This window comes from Barbus barbus (genome assembly GCF_936440315.1).
Source record: "Barbus barbus genome assembly, chromosome: 46".
NCBI lineage: Eukaryota > Metazoa > Chordata > Actinopteri > Cypriniformes > Cyprinidae > Barbus > Barbus barbus.
In genome coordinates this window covers 24,404,253-24,427,870 of record NC_136724.1, presented here as the reverse complement: position 1 = coordinate 24,427,870, position 23,618 = coordinate 24,404,253, and the positions used below count along the sequence as shown (strand labels likewise).

At 34.1% G+C, this 23,618-nt stretch overlaps 1 protein-coding gene across 14 annotated transcripts in view; it reads left to right on the top strand.

The window, feature by feature from the left end:
• Positions 1–23,618, top strand: part of LOC306865161 (receptor-type tyrosine-protein phosphatase mu-like) — a 235,032-nt gene that overhangs the window by 125,064 nt on the left and 86,350 nt on the right. For all 14 annotated transcript variants that reach the window (XM_079409588.1, XM_079409585.1, XM_079409584.1 and 11 more), the window contains exons 8-11: positions 550–858; positions 1,859–1,968; positions 9,977–10,178; positions 10,273–10,375. In XM_079409588.1, coding sequence (XP_079265714.1) covers positions 550–858; positions 1,859–1,968; positions 9,977–10,178; positions 10,273–10,375 — 724 coding nt within the window. The remainder of the gene's footprint in view (positions 1–549; positions 859–1,858; positions 1,969–9,976; positions 10,179–10,272; positions 10,376–23,618) is intronic.

Genomic DNA, 23,618 nt, shown 5'->3' with positions numbered 1-23,618 from the left:
TATATATATATATATATATATATACACAGAGGTGGCCAAAATGATTAGAACACTAGTATTATATATAATCTTTATTAATTTTTATTTCAGGTTTTTTTGCTTGTTAATTTAGTGCATCAAATAAAAAAAAAATAAAAAAAGAAAAGAGAGAGAAATGTTGCCTCGGAAACTAAAATTGTAATTTTTTTATTGATTTCATTTAACATGTATTGTTTATTTAGATTTATTGTTTTAGTTAACTATAATAACTAGTAGAGATGGTACAGACCCATTTACACTAAATACAGTTGATAAAACAGTGTTTTTGATATCGTAGGTTTTTTATGTGTTTACAATGCTATTTCTCTTGTGTTGTGCAGATTCAGTGCACGGCCCTTGAAGATGATTGTGGACAATATATTTAGTTTTTTTCATTTAATTTAGAATTTTGGTCATTTTTTGGTGCAAAGACATTTAGAATAACATGACATTTAAAATATAGTTTTTCTTGCATTTGAAGTTTTCTATGCTTTTATTAAGCGCAGTGCATGTGGTTCTGCTGTGTTTCAGATCCCATGCACGGCCCTCGGCGGCTGCAGGTCGTCGACATTAAATCCAAGCAGTTGACGGTGCGCTGGGAGCCGTTCGGATATAACGTGACACGCTGCTACAGCTACAATCTGACGGTGCAGTACCGCTACATGGCCAACGGCAAAGAGGAGACGCGTGAGGAGATGTGCTACGATACTCTGAGCTCCGCGCCGCTGCACACCATCCGCAGCCTGCCTCCATACACCAACGTCAGCATCCGCCTGCTGCTGCACAACCGCGAGGGAGTCAAAGACAGCCAGGAGCTCCACGTGCTGACCGATGAGGACGGTCAGTCATCAGCATGCATCCTAATGCTACACTCAGAGTCATTCACACACAAAACTTTTTATACAAAAAAAGAAAAAGGTATTTCATTGGTGTTTTTTAGGATTTGGCTGCAGCATCAGACAGACAAACATTCATTTTAATGTTATATTAAGAGTCCATATGAAAAACATTGACTTTTTTTAATAAAATGTTTAATGTAAAAAACTGTATTTTATTGGTTTTTATGATTTGGGTGTATTAATTTTTTTTTTTTCATTTTTAAATTACCTTTAAAAAAACAATCTTAAAAACAAAAACATTTATCTTAACGTTACATTAAGAGTCCGTGTGATAAACATTGAACAACAATGTTATTTAAAAAATATTTATTGGTATTTTCTGGCTGTAGCATTATATATGATTCAAGTTTAACTACATTTTTTTTGCAAAAATAAAATATCCATATAACAATTGACATGTATTTTTTTTTTTTGGCTATGGCTTCAGACATTATAAATTTTTCTTGGTCTTTTAAATTTGTTTTAATAAAACCCTGTGAAAACACTTTTTTTTCCCCATCATGAATAAGGCCATTTGTGTTGAAATTAATTCCATTTGCATTCAGGAATGGCTTCGGTTCTTCTTCATGTCAAGTTTCAGTGTTAAGTGTGTGTTATTTCTCCTAGACAATAGCGTGCATTTAAACAGCATGTTTGATGAGAAACATTGAAAACACAAGAAGCCTGCTGTGAAGGCTGAAGCAGAAACGTCTGGAGAGATGTTCAGAGGTCAAGGAACAGCAAGCAGGCCTCGGGTCGCTTCCATATTCCGTTGACTGAATAGATGAATAATCCTTCTCATGCTTGGAGGCCGTTCATTTTAACATTACATATTGAATACAAGAGAATATTGATTTAAAACACATCAGTCTCTTCAAATCAATTCGGGTTTGATCAGCAGACTCTGATCAGTTCTGTGTCTCGCTCTTTTGTTCATTTCTTGTGTTTTCTTGTGTTTCCAGTTCCCAGCGCCGTTCCACAGGAGTCCATCCAAGGAAGCACATACGAGGAGAAGATTGCCCTCAGATGGAGAGAACCGCACCAGACGTACGGCATAATCAAACAGTATGAAGTGAGTCCCGATTCCTTCAGCCTGCAGCATTCATCTTCCGCAGAACGCCGCCGTATTTCATTCTGCACGCTCTTAATTGACTAATAAATCTAAACTAATAACCTTTAGATCTGAAGGAACGAGCATGTTAACACGATCTGTTAGCAGCGGCGCTTTCCGATGGAGTTAAACGGCGTTCAGGTCAGCGGTGCTGAGAGATTCCATTAAAAAAGAGCCACGGCAACAATTACAGAAAAGAAATGAGACGGAGACCAAACGCTCAGCTGTTTCTCCAGAGAAAAAGACAGCAGGAATCTCACACCCAACTTAGAAAAATATGTTCGCAAATGTTCCCATTAAGCCATGAATATGTTATTTCTGAATGTTCAAAACATCTAGTTTTTAAAATATTTTAGAAATATTTTTTTCTTGTGAATGGGAACATTAGGGGAGCATTCCATTCCATGCAGTCGTTATGGGAACGCTACTTTTGAATGTTCTCTGAACATTCTCTAACATTCATGTAACATTTTTTAAAATGTTGCTACTTGTTTCGGAACGTTCAGAGAATATTCAAAAGTAATGTTTGGAAAATGATACAAAATGGAATGTTCCTTTAATGTTCATATAACCAAGAAAAAACATTTCTAAAACATTTGGGAAAAAAACTGGTTGTTTTGAACATTCAGAAATAACATTTTTGTAACTTAAAGGGACAGTTCACCCAAAAATGAAATTTGTCATTATTTACTCACCCTCATGTCGTTCCACACGCTGAACATAAAAGAAGAGATTCTGAAGAATGCTGGTAATCAAACAAATCTTTTTTTTTTTTTTGGTATTTTTATGATTTGCTGTAGATATATATAATTGTTTTTATGATTGAATTGCAGCCATAATTCATGTTTGATTTCTGTTAGCAGCCGGTGTTAAACGGTGTTTGGTGAAATTTTTGTCATCATTTACTCTCATGTCATTCCAAACCTGTATGCGTTTCTATGTTATGTGGAACATAAAAGAAGATATTTTGAAGAATGCTTGTAATCAAACAGTCGACGGTCCCCGTTGACTTCCATAGTATTTCTTTCCCTAGTCAGTGGGGACCAACAACTGTTTGGTTCTTCAAAATCTCTTCTTTTGTGTTCAAAATTAAAAAGCACTTAGACATGAGGCTGAGTAAATTGCCATTTTTAGATGAAATATACCTTTAATGGGAACGTTAGCAAAACTTTCTTAGAATATATTTTTTGTCAGCTGGATGCGCTCTCTCTATGTTCACTTAGCTCTTTTCTCAGAATGGAGAAGTATCTGAGACAGTGCTCATATGAACTAGTATAAACCCCATGAAGCCTCATCTGATGTGGGGAAGAGCAAACGCTGCCACTCGCTCTTGTTTTCCTGTCGGAGGGGATTTTCATTGTTTGGGTGGCAGTAAAAGACTCTGGGATTTGTGGCACTGGAATAACAAACAGAAGAACATACGCAGCAAGCTCATGCAGCAGGAATGTGGCAGGAGAAAACATGTTTCCTTTACGGGAAAAAACACTCATTCTACTTCCTGCTCTGTGCTCTTATTCTATTGAAAACGATATCTATATAATCATCTAAATTGAATAACTTGCTCTTAAATTTGAAATCCATTGTTTTATGGAAGTGAAATGCGTTGCAAGTGCTAAAGCTCTAGTCTGTCTGTTATTAAAGGAATAGTTGTAGTCAACTACATCCGCGATCAGGATGAGTTTATTTCTTCATCAGGTTTGTATAAATGTGTCTCTGCATCAGTGTCTCAGCAATGGATGCTCTGCAGTGAATGGGTGCCGTCAGAATGAGAGTCCAAACAGCTGATAAAAACATCACAATAATCCACACCACTCCAGTCCATCAGTTAACATCTGGAGAAGACAAAAGATGAGACAAATCCAGCATTAAGATGTTTTTAACTAAAATGCATTGAGTCCATAATCCATAATTCCATCCAACAAAAATGTTCTAAGAATGTTGTGTTTTGGATTTGACAGCCTTTAAAGAATGTTTTTTTTTTTTCTTGGTTATGCGAACATTAAGGAAACGTTCCATTGTATCATTTTGCAAACATTATGGGAATGTTACTTTTGAATGTTCTGAAACAAAGTAGCAACATTTAAAAAGACGTTAGATGAACTGAAACAACGGAAACATTTCAGGAAAAAGTTCCACGAATGATGTATGAATAACTTTTTGAGAACATGATTATAAACCAGATAACTTTGAACAGTATGGTAATATTACTGGAAGATTGTTTGTTTATAACGTTGAGAGAACTTTGGCAGAATATTCTCAAAGCGTTCCTTGTTAACTGGATAAAAGTGAAAAAGTGTTCTGGTCTGAATCAGGAGAGAAATCTGCACAGATCAAGCTAAAACAGCCCAAAACAGCTCTAAACAAATATGTGGCTGGATTTTGATGTGAGAGACAACAGGAGATGCAGTTCTTCACTGGAGGAAGCATTATTATTAGATTAGATTAGATTCAACTTTGTTGTCATTGCACATGTAAGGTACAAGGCAACGAAATGCAGTTAGCATCTAACCAGAAGTGCAATAAGCAGAGGTACAGGATATACAGTGCCTACAATATGTTACATATGTACAGAAATATACAGATAAGGCGGTACTGTGGACATAATTTACTAATTTTTAAATACTATCAGTATGATATACAGATGGGTGATATGAACATACTATACAGATGGATTATGCAGTAAATGTATGTACACTATGAGCAAAAACTATGAATATAATTACAAAGGGATATGAATAAGCTATACATTAAGATATATAAACACTAGTGCAATGAACATTGAAAGTGCATAGAAATAAAAATTTCACTACATAGTACTCAGTGTGTAGATGGATTTAGTGATGGGGAGGGGTGGAGAGTTTGTAGTGGTGTGTGAGGGGGGTATCATCGGGCAGAGTTCAGTAGGGAGACAGCTGTAGGGAAAAAGCTGTTCCTGAGTCTGCTTGTCCTTGTTCGGAGGCTCCTGAAGCGCCTCCCAGAGGGCAGTAAGTTAATCAGTCTATGGTCAGGGTGAGAGGAGTCCTTAAGAATGCCGCGAGCTCGACGTAAACAGCGTTTTCTCTGGACGTCCTCAATGGCAGGAAGTGGTGTCCCTGTGATGCGTTGGGCGGTTTTCACCACCCTCTGCAGTGCCTTGCGATCAGCAACTGAGCAGTTCCCATACCAGACTGTGATACAGTTGGTCAGGATGCTTTAGTAGTAGTAGTTCTTCAGTGTCCTAAGGAAGAAGAGGCGTTGGTGAGCCTTCTTGACTAGGCTAGATGTGTTGGTGGTCCAGGTCGAGAAGTGGGTTCCCAGGAACTTGAAGCTGGAGACACGTTCAACAACCATCCCGTTAATGTGGATGAGGTCATGCGTGCCACTTTTCTTCGTCCTGAAGCTCTTTTGTCTTACTGGTGTTGAGGAGCAGGCTATTGTCAGCGCACCATGCAGGCAGGTGCTGTACCTCCTCCCTGTAGGCAGTCTCATCGTTGTCTCTGATGTGGCCAATCACTGTGGTGTCATCAGCAAACTTGATGATGGAGTTGGATCCATGCACAGGCCTGCAGTCATGGGTGTAGAGGGAGTAGAGAAATGGGCTCAGCACACAGCCCTGTGGTACGCCGGTGTTGAGTGTGATGATGGTGGAGCAGGTGTGGCCTGATCTAACATGCTGAGGTCTGTTGGTCAGAAAGTCCATAATCCAGCTGCAGAGGGAGGTGTTAACACCCAAGTCTCCAAGTTTAGTGGTCAACTTGGAGGGAATGACGGTGTTGAATGCTGAGCTGAAATCAACAAACAACATCCGTACATATGTGTTGTTGTTATCCAGGTGTGTGAGTACCGAGTGCAGTACTGTGCATACTGCATCCTCAGTGCTTCTATTGCTTCGATAGGCAAATTGGTGTGGGTCCAGTGTGGGTGGGAGGCAGTTCTTGAAGTGTGCCAGGACCAGTCGTTCAAAGCACTTCATAACAATGGGTGTGAGTGCTACGGGGCGGTAGTCATTCAGGCACTGGCACAATGAATGTGGATTTAAAGCATGTTGGCACAGTTGCTTGGGTGAGGGACAGGTTGAAAATATCTGTGAAGACCCCTGCGAGCTGCTCTGCACATATCCTGAGCACACGTCCAGGAATGCCTTCGGGGCCAGCAGCCTTGCATGCATTGCAAGGCTGGATTATGGATTATGGACTCGTGTTTTAGACATTAAAAACATCTTGATGCTGGATGTGTTTCAGCTTTTGTCTTCTCCAGATGTTAACTGATGGTCTGGAGTGGTGTGGATTATTGTGATGTTTTTATCAGCTGTTTGTTCTGACGGCACCCATTCAGAATCCATTGGTGAGCAAGTAAATAAACTTGCATTTATAAAATGCACAACCCTCAAAGACTAAAAGTGCATTGCATTATGGGAATGAAATGTTTTGCAAGCGCCGTCTCAGTCCGTCTATTATTGAAGCACAGTATATTTTGTCTGTTACAGTTTTGTGATAATTTCAGAAGCGTGTGACTCATTCTGCGGCTGGAAACTCGGAACAAAGCGCCGCTCAAAAGACTCATTGTTGCAGAACTTCATTTGTGGAAATGCGACCAATTAAGCTGTCAGGTTCACGTTCTGAAATTACATTCTGTCATCGCGCTCGCCTTTAAGGAAGTGTCAGGGCTGCGATCTGTGCCGTTCACGAAGGGAAAAGGACCAAACAAAAGCTTTCTGCCTCATTATTATCGCTCCTCCGTGGCGTTTGGTTTCTGCAGGGTTGAAGCGATGCAGGTGTGTTTTCCGTCACACGGATGAGCTTGGGTTTGTGCAGTAATTGCACTGACAGCGAGTCGCCCCAGTGCATTCTGGGTTAAGTGCTTTGCTCTGAAACACAGTAATGATGGAGCAGGACTGTGATCATGATAAATGTGCTGATCCGGGGTCAGGCCTCCATTGCCTTCATGAATTGCACACGTGTGTGTTTGTGTTTGACTCCTGTCTCCTGTCAGGTTCTGCATCAGTTGAGGGGAAATCTGCTGGATTTTGGAGAACGGATTTAAACCCAAAGATTTTCAGTCATTTATGTGACATGGACCCCCAATTATGATCATCCTCATGTCAATCAGTGTTATTTTAGCATCGTTGAGGTGCTATTACAGTTTTTATTAATATTTTTAACTAGTTTTTTTTTTTTTAGTTTCCATTTTCATTTTAAATTTTATTGAAGGTTTTCCTTCACAATTTGCTATGTGTTTAAATATATCTATATAATTTCTATAAAGTTTTATTTTAGTTTTTGTTCTTTCTTTGGCAATTATTTGAACTAAAAATATGTTTCATTTTAAATTAGTTTTATTTTTAGATTTTCTATTTTCATTTAAAATTATTTTAATGTTTTTGTCATTTTGATTAGATTTCTTTATTATTTTATTTTTATGTTTTTAGTTTTAGTTAAGTATGATAACCCTGATGTTAGACAGTTCTATAATTTCATGGATAAAAACCCAATTTAGACTAATTTACAGTAAATTGGTGTACTATATATACTATACTAATTTATAAATGTTTAGTTTATAAATAGCTTATAAAAGTAAGTAGAAGTTACATTAGTTTTTTTCTCTTTTTACTGTATTGTTAGGGGTATTATTTATTTATTTATTTATTTTAATATAATGTTTACTTGATTATTTTAATATAATATTTATTAAATTATTATTATTATTTTTTATTTCCTTTAATATAATTTTTATTGTTTATTTTACTTTATTTTTATTTCTTTTAATATATTTATTTACAGTATGTTTATTCTTTTTATTTTAGTAGTTATTTATAATTTTTTTTAAATATCATATTTATTTATTTAGAGTGATATTTTATTTTATTTTAGTTTTTTCTTAATGCTGTTTTTCTCTAAACTCTTCCCTGCACCCCAGTTCACTGTAAAAAAAAATGCTTTTCTTACTTGAAACAAGCAAAATAATCTTGTTTTCTGTTTGAAATTAGATTATTTTGCTTGTTCTAAAAACTCACTTAATTTTGTCTTGTTTTTTCTGAAAACAAGACTCGTCTAGAAAATCCTTCTTGATTTAAGAATTTTTAGATATCTTGGCTGGAAACAAGCCATTTTTGCAGTGTTGGAAACCCCTGCTTTGCCCGACCAATGGTAGTTGAGTGTTGGAAACATGCTTAAAAGTATAGACATTATTTTGCAATTCCATTTGGTACCGCATAGAAACATCACTCTTTACCTGTAAACATGGTAAATGTGTACAACGAATCATCATCATCAAATTAGCCAAAATACTGACTGAACTAACACATATATGAATGATGGTTCAATTTTGAGGTCTTTGACAGCTTTGGCTTAAACTGGATGTTTAATAAGTGCAGTATTTTCCTGTGCATTCGTGCCGCATCGTTCCTGAATTGTTTGTGCATTGTTATTTGTCCGGAATATTCTCTGGGATTTGATAATCCGGGGTGGTTTTCCTGTGCAGATCAATGCAGGAGTCGATCCATCTACCTGTCTTAGACTAATAGCAAAGAGCCACTTGGTATTTCAGAGCTGATGAGTCCCATCGCCGCTCCCTTTGTGGCCTTAAATTGGACGGGGAATAGAGTGGCATTAGCCGCGCCACCCATTAGCAGCTGAATGATTTATTCAAATCAAGCCTCTCAGCTACTTTTCATTAAGTTCTATTAGAAGCGCGGTGCATCTCGCTCTCGTCTCGCCTCCCGTTCGAGCAGAAGAGAATGAAAGAGAACAAAAGTGAGTCTCCTCCATCATAATAAAAGATCATGCTTCCTCGTTATTGCACTGCCGCTTCCTGCACGATCCGCTCTGATCGTAATTGCTCTGAATCTTGTGTTATAGCGTTCTGAAGCTCAAAACAAACACTTCATTTCTGTACATCAGGGATTCACAAACCTTTTTGTCAGCCGAACGCCTTAGACATTAAATATTTACTTCAAGCCTGCCTGAGATTTTAACGTAATATTCAAATAATTTTCACAAAACATCCGAATGTTCGTGATTCTCTGAAGTCTGTTAATGGTCACATGACATGCAAGTAAATAGATCAAATATTATTTTTTTTATTTAATGTTTTATTTTGACTTTGTGGCTAGACTTTAAAATGAACTCAAACCTCTTTTTATTGGAAATAAATATATTATTTTGTCCCTAGTCCACATTAATTTCACTCTTGTGTTTTAGGAGCCCAATCATGTTGAATAATAATAATAATAAACTTATTATTTTAACTAATTATAAAAATGAAATTAGAAATATTTTATAGTGTAAATTGCAATTGTATATAATATATAATGCATTAATTATATATATAAATCTAAATAATATTGATATAAACTTTTAATTTAAATAGTTATTTTAACATTTAATTTTAAAATAAAAAAGTATTTTATTTTACACAAGTTACAATACTAATATTTATATTAATTGCTTTTTTATTATTTTTTTATTATCATTATATTTTAACTCTTTGAAAAATGTAGACAGAAATGAATAAATTAAAGTTGCAGTTACAATTAGTTACAATTAAATTACAGTAAATTACAACTGTACTATAAAATAAATATAAATTATATTAATATATTATTGTAATATAAATTATCCTGATATATGAAATTTTATTTTATACTGCAAGTTACATTATTATTATTATTATTATTATTATTATTATTATTATTATTATTATTATTGTTGTTGTTGTTGTAATGTTTTAACTGTCATAAAAATGAAGACAGAAATATATTACTGTTGTAAATTACATTATATTAATATATTATTATATTAAAAAGTGCACTATATTATAAAATACTATAGTCTGTAAACTTATGTGAACAAAAATGTTGAAATTAATCTTTCACAATTAGTCAATTTCGATTTCACATTAAATATTCACAATAAAATGCGGCGGGACTTTGGACCAATGAGATGTCGCTGTGGGCGGAGCTTCCTGTGATGTGTTGTTTGTGTGTCTGCAGATCTTCTATAAGGCTGTCAGCTCCTTCGACCCTGAGTTCAATCTGTCCAATCAGAGCGGGAAGGTGCTGAAGCTCAGTAACGAGACGTCTCACGTCTTCACGGCTCTGTTTCCCGGATCCACGTACTCCTTCACCATCAGAGCCAGCACCGTCAAAGGATACGGGCCCCCCGCCATCACACAGTTCACCACCAAGATCTCACGTAAGAGTGTGTGTGTGTGTGTGTGAGTGAGAGAGAGAGAGTGTGTGTGTGTGTGTGAGAGATGTGCTCATGTGTCACCTGTCATTCATAACAGCGCCGCAGATGCCAGGATATGAGCAGGAGACGCCGCTGAATCAGACCGACAGCACAGTGACCGTTCTGCTAAAACCGGCCCGGAGCCGCGGAGCACCGGTCAGGTGCGTCAACATTCTCGCACACACACACACACACACACAGAAACACACACTCACTCACTCACTCACTCACTCACACTCTCACACACACACACACACACACTTACTCACACACACACACACACACACACATTCACTCTCTCACACACACACACACACTCATGATAGGGCTCTGATAGTTGACATCTAAATGTCAATTAAAATGATTTGAACGCAGGACTCATGGGAATGAAACAAGTACAGGGAATAGAAATGAAACACACACACACACACACACTCTCTCTCATGCGCACGCACGCACACACACACACACACACACCTGAGATCAGCATCAGAGTCACGCACATCACTCACACACACACTACAATTTTTATATTTCAACTTTAAATCTAGTGAAAGTCTTAGTAATTTTGTGTATTTTTTTTTTTTTTATATGTCTATGTAATTATTAAGTTTTATTTTTCATTTTTTTTTAAATTTAGTTTGAGTTAGTTTAGTATTTCAACTAATATAAAATAAGTTTAAATTTAGTTATTTTATTCAGATAATGTTTTTTAATTTAAGTAATGATTTTTATTTATTTATTTTAATGGATTTAGTTTCAGTTTATAATAATAATAATAGCAACCCTGGTTATATTACATTAGGAATAGATTTTTGTCGTAGAAATAAAACTTTAAAAACAATGATAAATATGATGATTTATATATATATATATTTATTCTGTATAATCTCCTTATTTTATATAAATTATATTAGCTCACATGGCAGTTGGTAAGGGAATACTTAAAAGGAATAACTTAATAATAATATAATGTATTAATAATACAAACAATAATAATGTTTAATCCTCCTCAAAGCTAAGAAAATACAGTAAATATCAAATGAACTGAGATGCTGTTCAGATTGTTAATGCAGCGCCAGTGTTTTGTGTTTTGAGTGTTTGTTCGTGGCGCGACGCTCTTCTTGTGTTTTGAAGATAAGAACAAAGCCAAAGCATCACGTCTCGGCCCGGTTTCCTTCACTCAGAATCCTGGTCAAGAGGTCTTTTGGCCCAACATTTGATTTCTCCGGCGATTCCTCTCCGTCTGAGTGATTCATGTGTGTTTGCGCTCGTGATGATAGTGTCTAAAGCTGCTTCATTATTCAGCAGCTGGTTCTGGTCGAGGGTCGCAGGTAATGCAGCCCTGGCAGCACAGAAAGTGAGGATAAAAGCATCTGCAGGATGAATGCATGTAAATGTGTGTTATTGAGAACACTCAGAGCTTGAGCGCGTATGAGACGTTACCTATAGATGATGTGCTATCAGATGACCTTCGTTCAGTGAGTCTGAGGCTGAAAGCGTTTCGGTGGATCGGCGTGAAGCTGTGGGTCTTCTGCTGTAACTCTGTTCCTGCGGTGTTTAAAAGCCTCAGAGAGAGTCAGAGAGATGTGGAAGCAGGCTTACGACGACGACTTGGTGCATGTAGAAAAGATCTCTAACAGTTTTTATATATATATATATATAAACTTTTTTAAAAAGTTTTTTAAAACTTAAATGTGTTAGGAAAAAAAAAAACATTCTTAAAGTAAAGTTTAAGGAATGTTCATATAATTTTACAGCTGCTTCCACAGAATCTTTCCTTGTCACTCAGTTTCTGAAAGCTGACACTCAGACAGCAGAAGCACACCAAATCTGCAAAACCAGACAATAATTCTTTGACCCAGTTTTCAATTTCATAAAACACTTTTTGCAAAACACAACACACAGTTCTCTATGAAACACACAGGAATTAATATCATGGCAAAGGTGTTTGCAAATGTTTGCTTTTGAGATGTGTTTGTGATGTTTTGAATGCATTTTGCAGGAGATGTGAGGCATTTTGTGTGCAATTCTTGGATTTGTGTGTAAGCAGTTGAAAATTTTTTTTTTGATAATATTATTTATACTTTTGATGATATTTTGTCATAACTTTCAGACAAAACGTTCCTAGAACAACATTCTCAGAATGTCCTTATGATGTTATTTGTACTCTGAACGTTCTACGAATGCTTTTTTGTAACATTTAAATAACATTTGAATCACAAACTGGTTCTTAGAACGTTAAACATAAACATTCAAATAATCAGTGCTGGGTAGATTACTTTTAATTGCTCATATGTCACATTGATTTAAATAGGATAATCTTACATTTACATTTAGTCATTTAGCAGATGCTTTTATCCAAATCGACTTACAAACGAGGACAATAGAAGCAATCAAAACCAACAAAAGAGCAATAATAAGCAAGTGCTATAACAAGCCTCAGTTAGCCTAACACAGTACACCTAGCAAGGTTTTATATTTATGTTCTAAGAAACATTTTAGTATCCTTTAAATAGAGTTATAATCAAGAAAACTGGGCATTTTAACATTCACGTTTGTAGAGCATTAGAAGTAAACGTTGTATTTTGGGTGAAAATAAACCGTTTGAAGTCTCTCTCTCATTTCTCTCTTAATGATCTCAAACCGTCCAGTCATTCAATCACTGATATCTGCTGCTCATTAAAGCCGTTAACGACTGAGAGAAACGTTCAGTCGTCCTGAATTTAGTGTCAGTCGAGTCTCAGATGTTCTGACCAAACTTCAATCAAGATCATTATACTTCACTAATACTAAAATTATTAAAAAAATGCTACTTAAAATAAGAAATAACTGAAATAAAATATAGAAAAATATATTTTTTATTATATGGAAATCATTATATTATGTTATTATATTTAATTAATTATTTTATTTATTTTATTTCCATATAATTAACTAATTTTATTTCAGCTAGTTGCCAATGCAACATTTCTCCTTTTCATTTAGTTTCTCTTGCTGTACTAAAATAACTCAAGCTAAAATGTAAATAAAAATGATATAGACACATAAATAAGTAAATATGTAAATAAATAAATGTACAAAAACTACTTCAAATTAAAATATTAATAAAAAATCAATGATATTAAAATAACAGTGGGTGAAAAGTAAAGAGTTGCTGTTGTTTTTTGTTTTGCCGAAAGCCTTGAGTCTGGTCTGTTCTGAGGAAGACTTGTCTTTATCTCTTGCTTTATTTTCAGCCGTAATCTTGATGAATGAATGATGAAAGCATGAATAAACCACGCGGCTGTTTTTGCACTTCTGACTTTATGGTGAAATATTCAGACGCCATTCTTGTCCGAGGGCATTTTAATGGAGGCGGACAGACGGGTGACAAAAGATGCTGTTAGAAACGTCTCTGGAGTCGCCTTCGGTCTGGAAACGCTTCTCTTACAGTCATCTTCATGCATGACAGAAAACGGCCGTTTCCTGTGATCCCCGTCATCTTAATTAGCTCTGGCAGGTCTTAATGAAACGCATGTTTCGTTAATTACAGCGTAAGGGTGGGTTTTGTTTAGCGGCGGCGAGTGTGATTTGGCACATTAAGAAGGGGATTTGTCTTTGGGTGCTTTAGCCCAGCGCTGAATATCCACCACGTCACGCTTTAGCATAGATTGCACTCAAACACTCATTATATCTCCAAATAAACTATAACTCAAAAAACTTGCACTTATTTCAGATAGCTGCCAAAGCAGTTTTCATTTAGTTTAACTTGATACCGAAATAACAAACTTGAATGAAAACCATAAAAAAAAAAGAAAAAAAAAAAAAAAAAAAAAAAAAAAAATATATATATATATATATATATATATATATAGTAATAATGATAACTAAGATGGAAAATACAAATATAAAAATGTATTCAAAATATTAAAAAATAATAAAATAATGCTGGTCCAAAATTATTATCACGATATGGTTATTTTTGTTATAAATTCAACAAAGAAATTATTTAATAAATAATTATATGCATATATTCACTGAAAAAAAGTCTTGTGCTTCCTCTGAATGTTTTTTGTTATAATAATATTTTATGAAATATTATTATATGTGACCCTGGACCACAAAACCAGTCATAAGGGTAAATTTTGTGAAATTGAGATTTATACAACACATGAAAGCTGAATAAATAATCTCTCCATTGATGTATGGTTTGTTATGATAGGACAATATTTGTCTGAGATACAACTATTAGAAAATCTGGAATCTGAGGGAGCAAAAAAATCTAAATATTGAGAAAATCTCCTTTAAAGTTGTTCAAATGAAGTTCTTAGCAATGCATATTACTAATCAAAAATGAAGTTTTGATATATTTATGGTAGGACATTTACTAAATATCTTCATGGAACATGATCTTAATATTCTAATGATTTTTGTCATAAAAGAGAAATGTATAATTTTGATCCATACAATGTATTTTTGTCTATTGCTACAAATATACCTGTGCTACTCATGACTGCTTTTGTGCTGCAGGGACACATATTAAATTATAAATTATAAATATAAATTTATAAATTATATTTTATTTTTATACTGTTTTGCATTTCTAGTACATTCTTAAATCAAGAAACATTTAATTGAAATGCAAAATGACAAGATATTAAAACTGGTTTTCTGAGAAATAATATGATATATTATTGTATATAAATGAAATATATAATTTTATAAAGTAAAATTCCCATGACTGAAATAACTACAATTAAACTACAACTATTTTATTAAAGTATTATTTATTAATTATTATTATTATTACTTGTTTTTTTATTCATTGTCAAAATTAATTTGTACTTTTATGAATTAAAAAAAAATTGTTTTACCCGAAATGATCATTACTGTAATGCAAATAAATGAATGAATAATCTTTACTGTAATGCATTTTTTTTGTATTATTTAATTATTTAAATGCGTGTGGCTTTATGCTCACAACAATTTTTCAGTGAGTACAAATATTTTTTTGGTGTAAATTATAAAAAAAATTGCAATTTACCCCAAATTACCATTACTTGCGTCAATCAATCAATTAATCAATCAATCAATCAATCAATCAGTCAGTCAGTCAGTCAGTCAGTCAGTCAATAATCTTTACTGTTATGCATTTTTTTTTTGTATTATTTAATTATTTAAATGTGTGTGGCTTTATGCTGACAACAATTTTTCAGTGAGTACTAAAATATATTTTTAAAAATGATAAAAAGGTGAATTTTACCCCAAATTCATATTACTTTAAATAAATAAATAAAGAAAAAGTATTATCTCACAGCAATTGTCCAACGAGTATCTCAGCGTCTGGAGTCTGGACCCCAGTGTGGCTCTTCTGAGCATCATGATGTTATTCAGAGTGAAACGCAGCGGCTGTATGTTTCTAACAGAGATCATGCGACTGAGACGGCGTTCAGGTGAAGCCGGGGGAAATTAGAAAAGCGGCGAACAAAGTGGCGCAGCTGGATGAAAATAGAAACGTGTTTCTAAACGCTTTCATATTCCTGCTCTATTCTGGCAGAAATTGGTCACAGCTGGTTTGAGCCGAGGTGCCTTTATATTCGACGTGAAAACACTGCGAGGTTAAACAGCTTCTCCAACAGCAGATGTTTCATCCTCATCATAAATGCGATTCGATTGCTTTGGGAAAGCGTTCAATACGAGCGTGTACAACTGAAAACACGACTTAATTCAATCAGAGCACGTTTGCTGTTCATGGCTTTCATAGCAGATCAGATGGATTTTGATGTGTGTATGTGTATATGCATGTTTATATGTTTGTGTTTGTGTGTATTTTTTTCCCCTTTACTGTAATTACTACAATTACAGTGAATGTAGGTTATTATTATTATTATTAAACATTAATACAATTTTTATTTTATTTTATTTTATTTTTTATTTCATTTATTTTATTTTTAAATGGAAATGTGTGACCTTATGTGCAGTGAGTAGTAAAAACTTTTTTTTAATTATAAAAGACATCACATTTTACCCTAAAGTATCATTACTGTAATGCAAAAATATTATCTTATTATTTTTCATTTAATTTTTAAATTTAATTAAATTGAATTATTTTTCCCCATTACTGTAATTACTACAATTGTAATGAATGTAGGTTGTTATTATTATTATTTAATTTAATTTTATTTTATTTTAAAATGGAAATGAGAGTGACTTTATGCCCAGTGAGTAGTAAACTTTTTTTAATTATAAAAGACATCACATTTTACCCTAAATTATGATTACTGTAATGCAAAAAATATTATTTTATTATTTTTAATTTAATTTAATTTATTATTAATTATATAAAAAAGTGTAAACATTTGATCACAACAATTTTTCAACATGTACTACTACATTATATATATATATATATATATATATATATATATATATATATATATATATATATATATATATATATATATATATATATAAGATTAGCATTTTACCCTAAATTATCATTACTGTAATGTAATGTGTGTATACACACACACATATATATAAGCTGTATTATTTGAAGCATTACTTCAGTTGATAATGTGTGTGGCTTCATGAGTATCATGGTGTCTATTTTGGCAGAGATTGGTCACAGCTGCTTTGCCTTTATTTCTGCCGCATGTAAACGTTTAAACACGAGGCGAGATTAAACGGCATCTCAAACAGCAGATGTCTGATGCCGATCATGAATTCGATGGAATTGCTTTGAGCGAGCGCGTAGGACTGAACTGAATGCGAGCGCGTGTTGGTCTTTTCACAGCAGACGAGATGTTTTCTGAAGTCTGGCACAATGGCGTGAGGGGATCAGTGTGAACGTTTGGCTGCTGTTTTTCGGCCGTCGCCTCCGCAGGGTTCTCTCTCTGTAATGTGAAAGCAGCCGCTCTCCTCTATTTCTGGAGAGCATGGGATTGTTCTCGCTCTCGTCCCTCGAGGCGGCTGCTCTTTCTTCAGGAGGCGTCTCAGGAGAGTCTCTGCGTATCTCGCCGCATCGCTGATGATGACAGAAAGCAGCTTTTATTATTGCGTGGATCATATGCTAAGAAATCTTTATCCTCTTTTGATTTCCCCGGTTCCTCTTAAAGAACAGCAGAGGAACCAGTCGTGCTGGTTTACAGCCCCTGATCGTCCTTTTATGATCCTTTCTGTCATTTTAGGATATTTTATTCCAAGTTGATTTTTATTAACTTCTGTTGAAATCATAACAGCATTTTGTCTTTATAGAATTTTATGACTTTTTAGGTGATTCTCAACTTCAGATCATATTCACCTCAAAAAGGAAGAAAACGAGGCTTTTAGAACCAGTGTTTTTATTTTATTTTCATTATTGTTTTTAAATAAATTTTAATTCTCTTTACTGTAATGCATTTTCTAAATTTTACTTTATTTTATTTTATTAAATCTTATTTAAATTGACAATTTAGGCTCACCCCATTTTTCAAATGACCACTTATTCTTTTATAAAATAATTATTTAATCACATTTTACCCCAAATGATCATTACTGTAATGCAAAAATATTTACTAATTTAGCATTTTTCAAAGTCGAAAATGTGTGACTTTTTAAAAAATAATTAATTGTTTAAAAAAAAAACAAATTTTACCCTAAATTCTCATTACTGTAATCCTTTTTTTATTTTAAGCATTAAAATTGTGACTCCCAATTGTGATTACTTTTTAATATAAATTATTATTTTTTATTAAACATCAATCACATTTACCCCAAATTCTCATGATTTTAATGCAAAAAGTTATTATGCTTTATATTAAGTAAATATGCTTTATGCTCACACCAACTGTCCAATGATACTTAAAAAAATAAAAATAAAAATTACAAAAAAATACCCCAAATTTTCACCACTTTTTATTACTTTTATAACGTAAAAAATCGTGTATTTGATTATTTTATTTTAAGTATTATTTTAATAAAAAATGTGTGCGACTTTGTTCAGACCATTTTTTTAGGTAGTACTTTTTAATTTTATTTTTAAATTATTTATTAAAATCTAAACTCCAACCCTTACTGTAATGCAAAATAATATGTATTTTTATTTTACTTTATTATTTAAATATCTTATTATTTGAAAAAAGGTCAAATAAATTTAAAAATAAATTGAGTGTGAAAATTCACACCAATTTTTCAATGAGTACTTTTTACCATAGTACTGTCCAAAATAAGAAGCCATTTTTTTATTTTAGGGCCTGGACATGTTTGTTTAGGGTTTTTGTTTGTTTTGTCCTGAAACCTGTTTCCTCCGTCAGACTCTCGGACTGTAGATTTTCCTGAAAGTGAATCTCTGTCTGTTTTCCATTATCGGAGCTGCTGTCCTCCAGAATCAGGTGTAAATCTGAGGCAGGTTTATGAAAGAAGGAGTAAATCAGGGATCTTTAGAGATGCTATTAAATCTGCTGGACACACGAGGCTGATCAATACGTCCAGCGCTCGGCCTTAACTTCACGTACATCACACTCAGACTGAGATATGAATCATCTGAACCCAGAATCCTCTCTCTCTCTCTCTCTGTCTGTTGTTGTCGATGCAGGTTTGTTGGCTTGTTGTATCGTCCGTGTGCTGATTACGTGTTTCTAACGAGCTCCGCTCACATAGCGCTCCAGCAGCTTCCGGTTGCCATGGCTTCAGCTTCCTCCTCGTTAATTAAAGGACGAGTTTGTAAGGTCTCTGATCCTGGAGGCCAAATGTGGCGGCTGGAACGAGAGGAAGATTTACTGCATTTGAGAAAACCAACATTGTCTGAAAACACAGCGGCTTACAGTAATACTTACAACAAACAGCAGTCATTATTATTTATGTGACACTTAAGATTAATGTACGTTTATATTCATATAAAGCAGGTTCCAAAAGTCGACACTGACCACACTGAAATCATGTTAATGTAATTTAATTCAATATTTATTCATTTTAATTAAAGCTGGAAAACGCCGTTTTAGAATTGTGAAAGGTTATGAATAATATACCACATCACTAAAAATCACTAAAACTATTCATTGAATTTATTTATTTGGTTAGTTGGTTATATATGCATTTATTTAGTTTGTTAATTTATTTATTTGTTATTAAAGCTGCAAAACAAAAAATGTCTAAAACCTGTGAAGTGAATTGAATTAAATTTATTTACTGTACTTTTATTTGGATATTTAATTATTAAGTTAGTTGGTTGGTTATGTTATTTGTCTGTCTGTTTGTTTGTTTGTTTGTTTGTTTGTTTGTTTGTTTGTTCAAATAAAAAATACAAAACCCCAAAGTTTTAGAATTTAAAAAATTCAGGAATAATATATGATATTAACAAAAATTACAAGAACCTGTGAATTAATTAATTAATTAGTTTGTTTTTTAATTTCAATAAAAAAATATTTTTAGAATTTAGAAAAATTAAAATGAATGTACAACATCACCAAAGTCACTAAAACTAAGTCACTTTGATTTTTTATTTATATATTTTTTATTCAAATTCCATTTAGTGCTGAAAAATAATTTTCAGTTTTTTTTAAAAGTTATATTTATAGTTGAAAGTTATAGTAAAATATATTCATATTGACATTTTTATATTTTTAATAGAAGAAATATCACATTTATTATTATTACATTATTATTGTAAAATGCAATACACACTTGTTTTTATGTATAGAAAAGTGCTAAATAGACATATTCTGCTGGTGGTATCAGACTTTAGGACCCTCTATGAATTCAAATAGTCGCACATGTTAGTAATATGTGAATATTCATAAGCATAATATTCATAATATGTATGACAGTATGTGTTCCTAATGAAAGACACATACGTACACTGAGTGCTAGGAATGAATCTACAGGAAGTGTTTGTGTTTGTGTCACATTCACAGCTTGTTTCTGAAAAAGAAAGCGTAGTCCTGATGATGATGATGATGATGATTGTGCTTCATACGGCTGTGTGTGTTTGGTGCTGATGTGTGTTCGAGTGTGTGATGTGTGTCTGTGGTTCAGCTGAAGGTCTGTAGATCACAGCGGTCGATGTCATATCTGTAAAGTAATGGCTGGCCTTTAAGTCAGCAGTAAATCTTCAGAAAAGCCTTGTTCTGCTCTTTAGCAGCTGAATTATTCTCTGCTGACGCTCCAGATCTGCCCTTTGTTCCTCTCAGCACCGGCTCGTCATTAAACATCCTATCACTCGCCTTTCGCTCTCTAATTAATATTTAATGCCGTCTGATTCAAATAGTGTCTGAAGTTGTGTAGTAACACGCTAAACTGAAAAAAAGAAAGAAAAAAAAACATTATTTTTATTTTTTAATCAATTTATTTATATTTAATATTTAATTGCTAGCATGCTTATAAACTGTATACATTTTATTTTATTTATTTATTATAGGTTTATTTTTTAATTATATTTTTCATGTATTTATTTATTTTTCAGATTATTTTATTAAAGCACAATTTCTCCCCCCAGAAAGCAGGTTTATTTTGGTTTGTGCTCAGTGTAGGAGTTTGACCTCCCGCTGGAGAATCTGCTCTCTTTCACTGGATTTATAGCTGAACATCATGTAGGCGATTAGCGAAAGACTAAATGATTCCCGAACAAAAGTTATGGATTCTATTAACCTTTGTGAAATAATTAATCCGTGTCTGATTAACCTAAAGCCCTCTTAATTCAATTATTAATCGGTCCGGGATAATGTTCAGCTAATTGCACCAATCACACGTTTTCATTGCGGTTCGTTTGAAGGGATCGAGCTGCTGTTCTGACTTCACTGCTGCCTCATCAACAGAAAACAGAGAAATAAGCTTCTGATCAAAGACTGAACTAATATGGAGAGATAGATGGAGGGATGCTAGATGGATGATGGGTGGATGGATGGATGGATGATTAGATGATGATGGATAGATTGGATTGATAGAGGGATTTTGAATGGAGGGTGGATGGATGGATGGACAGATGGAGGGATGCTAGATAGAAGATATATAAATAGATAGATGATGGATAGATGGGTGGATAGAAGATGGATGGATGGATGGATGGATAGAATATGGATAGATGGATGGATGGATAGAAGATAGATGGATGGATATATGGATGATGAATGGATGGATAGAAGATGTATGGATAGATGGATGGATGGATGGATAGAAGATAGATGGATGGATGGATAGAAGATAGATGGATGGATGGATGGATGATGAATGGATGGATAGAAGATAGATGGATGGATAGATAGACAGATAGATGGATGGATGGATGGATGGATAGAAGATAGATGGATGGATAGATAGACAGATAGATGGATGGATGGATGATGAATGGATGGATAGAAGATGTATGGATAGATAGATGAATGGTTAGAAGATAGATGGATGGATGGAAGGATGGATGGATGGATAGAATATGGATGGATGGATAGATAGATAGATAGATAGATAGATAGATAGATAGATAGATAGATAGATGGATGGATGGATGGATGGATGGATGGATGGATGGATGGATAGATAGATAGATAGATAATCGTTTGTCTCCTGTGTTTCTGCATCAGCTCCATATCCTCGCTAAGACTCCGGCTCTGGCTTTCTTCATCCGCCGGAGACTTGCCGAGAAAAGCTCTTCGTGCTCCATTATTTCTCCTCCGTATCAAGCTCAGTAATTTCGCTGCTGTTTGGCTCTTTTTCTCTGAGCTCGAGCAGAAATGCAGCCCTGTGTGTCAGAGTTCAGTGTTTTAATATCTGAGAATAGCACGATGCGGGTCTATTTCATACTGTTTAGATCCTCTGCAGATGGATCGGGCCGCTCGGCGCAGTAAATTAGCCTCGGGCCGCCGGCTTTAGCCAGTTAATTAAATGTGTTCAGAGGAAGACTCCTGGCTAACATCTCGGTGCCGGTGCCGGTCCAGCTGCGGATTATCCCGCTAAACACGGTCCTGTTGAAGCAAACATGGACTCGCTGTGTTTTCCAGGAAGCGCCGCTCATATGTTCCAGCTGAAGACGTTTGGCGTTTGTGTGTTTGAGATTCGCCAGTCAGATGTTTAAGACTGAAATGCCAGATTCTACTGGAAGCTCAAACGTTCTTGCTCATAATACAGGTGCTGTCAGAATGCCATCACTTACAAAAAAATATATAATTGGATATATTTTAATATAATAAAAAATATATGTATATATGTATTACTTCAAATATTACTTAAACTTAAAATCTTCTGTAAAGCTGCTTTGCAACGATTTGTATCGCGAAAAGAGCTATACAAATAAGCTTGAATTTAATATATTATAAAAAATATATTTACTATATTTATTATATAAAATATATTTATTAATTTATGTATAAAAATGTTTTTTAATTTATATATTTTATATTGCATACTTTATTTTTCTATAGAATTTATTTTCTATGTAAATTATTATTTTTATTTATTTGCATATTTTATATATTTTTATATTACATATTTTATATTTTATCTAATTTAATTTATATATAAATTATTTAAAAAAAAAAAAATTATTTACAGTTGTGGTCAGAATTATTGAAACCCTTGGTAAATATGATCAAAGAAGACTGTGAAAATTAACCTGCTTTGTTAATCCTTTTGATCTTTTATTTAAAAAATTCACAAAAAGCTAACCTTTCATTGGATAATAAGAATTTAAAATGGGGGGAAATATCATTATGAAATAAATGTTTTTCTCAAACACACGTTGGACACAATTATTGGCACCTTTTTATTCAATACTTTTTGAAGCCTCCATTTGTCAGTTTAACAGCTCTAAATGTTCTCCTATAATGCCTGATGAGGTTAGAGAACACCTGACAAGAGATCAGAGACCATTCCTTCATCCAGAATCACTCCAGATCCTTTAGATTCACAGCTCCATGATGGTGCTTCTTCTCTTCAGTTCACCTCACTCATTTTCTACAGAGTTCAGGTCAGAGGACTGGAATGGCCAGCAGAAGCTTGGTTTTGTGCTCAGTGACCCATTTTTGTGTTGTTTTTGAGGTTTGTGTTTGGATTATTGTACGGTTGGAAGATCCAAACATGGCCCATTATAAGATTTCTGATAGAATCAGTCACTTATTGATTTTTTATCTGTTGGTATTTGATAGAATCCATGATGCCATGTGTCTGAACAAGATGTCCAGGACCTCCAGCAGAAATATAGGTCCACAACATCACAAATACAGCAGTATATTTCATTGTACACATGGGGTACTTTTTATCCCTGTGTTCACCAAACCCATCTTGAGTGTTTGCTGCTAAAAAGCTCATTTTTTAGTTTCATCTGACCATAGAAGCCAGTCCCATTTGAAGTGCCAGTCCTGTCTGATAACTGAATATGCTGGAGATTGTTTTTGGATGAGCTAGGAGAATTTTTCTTGAAATCCTCCCAAACAACATGTGGTGATGTAGGGG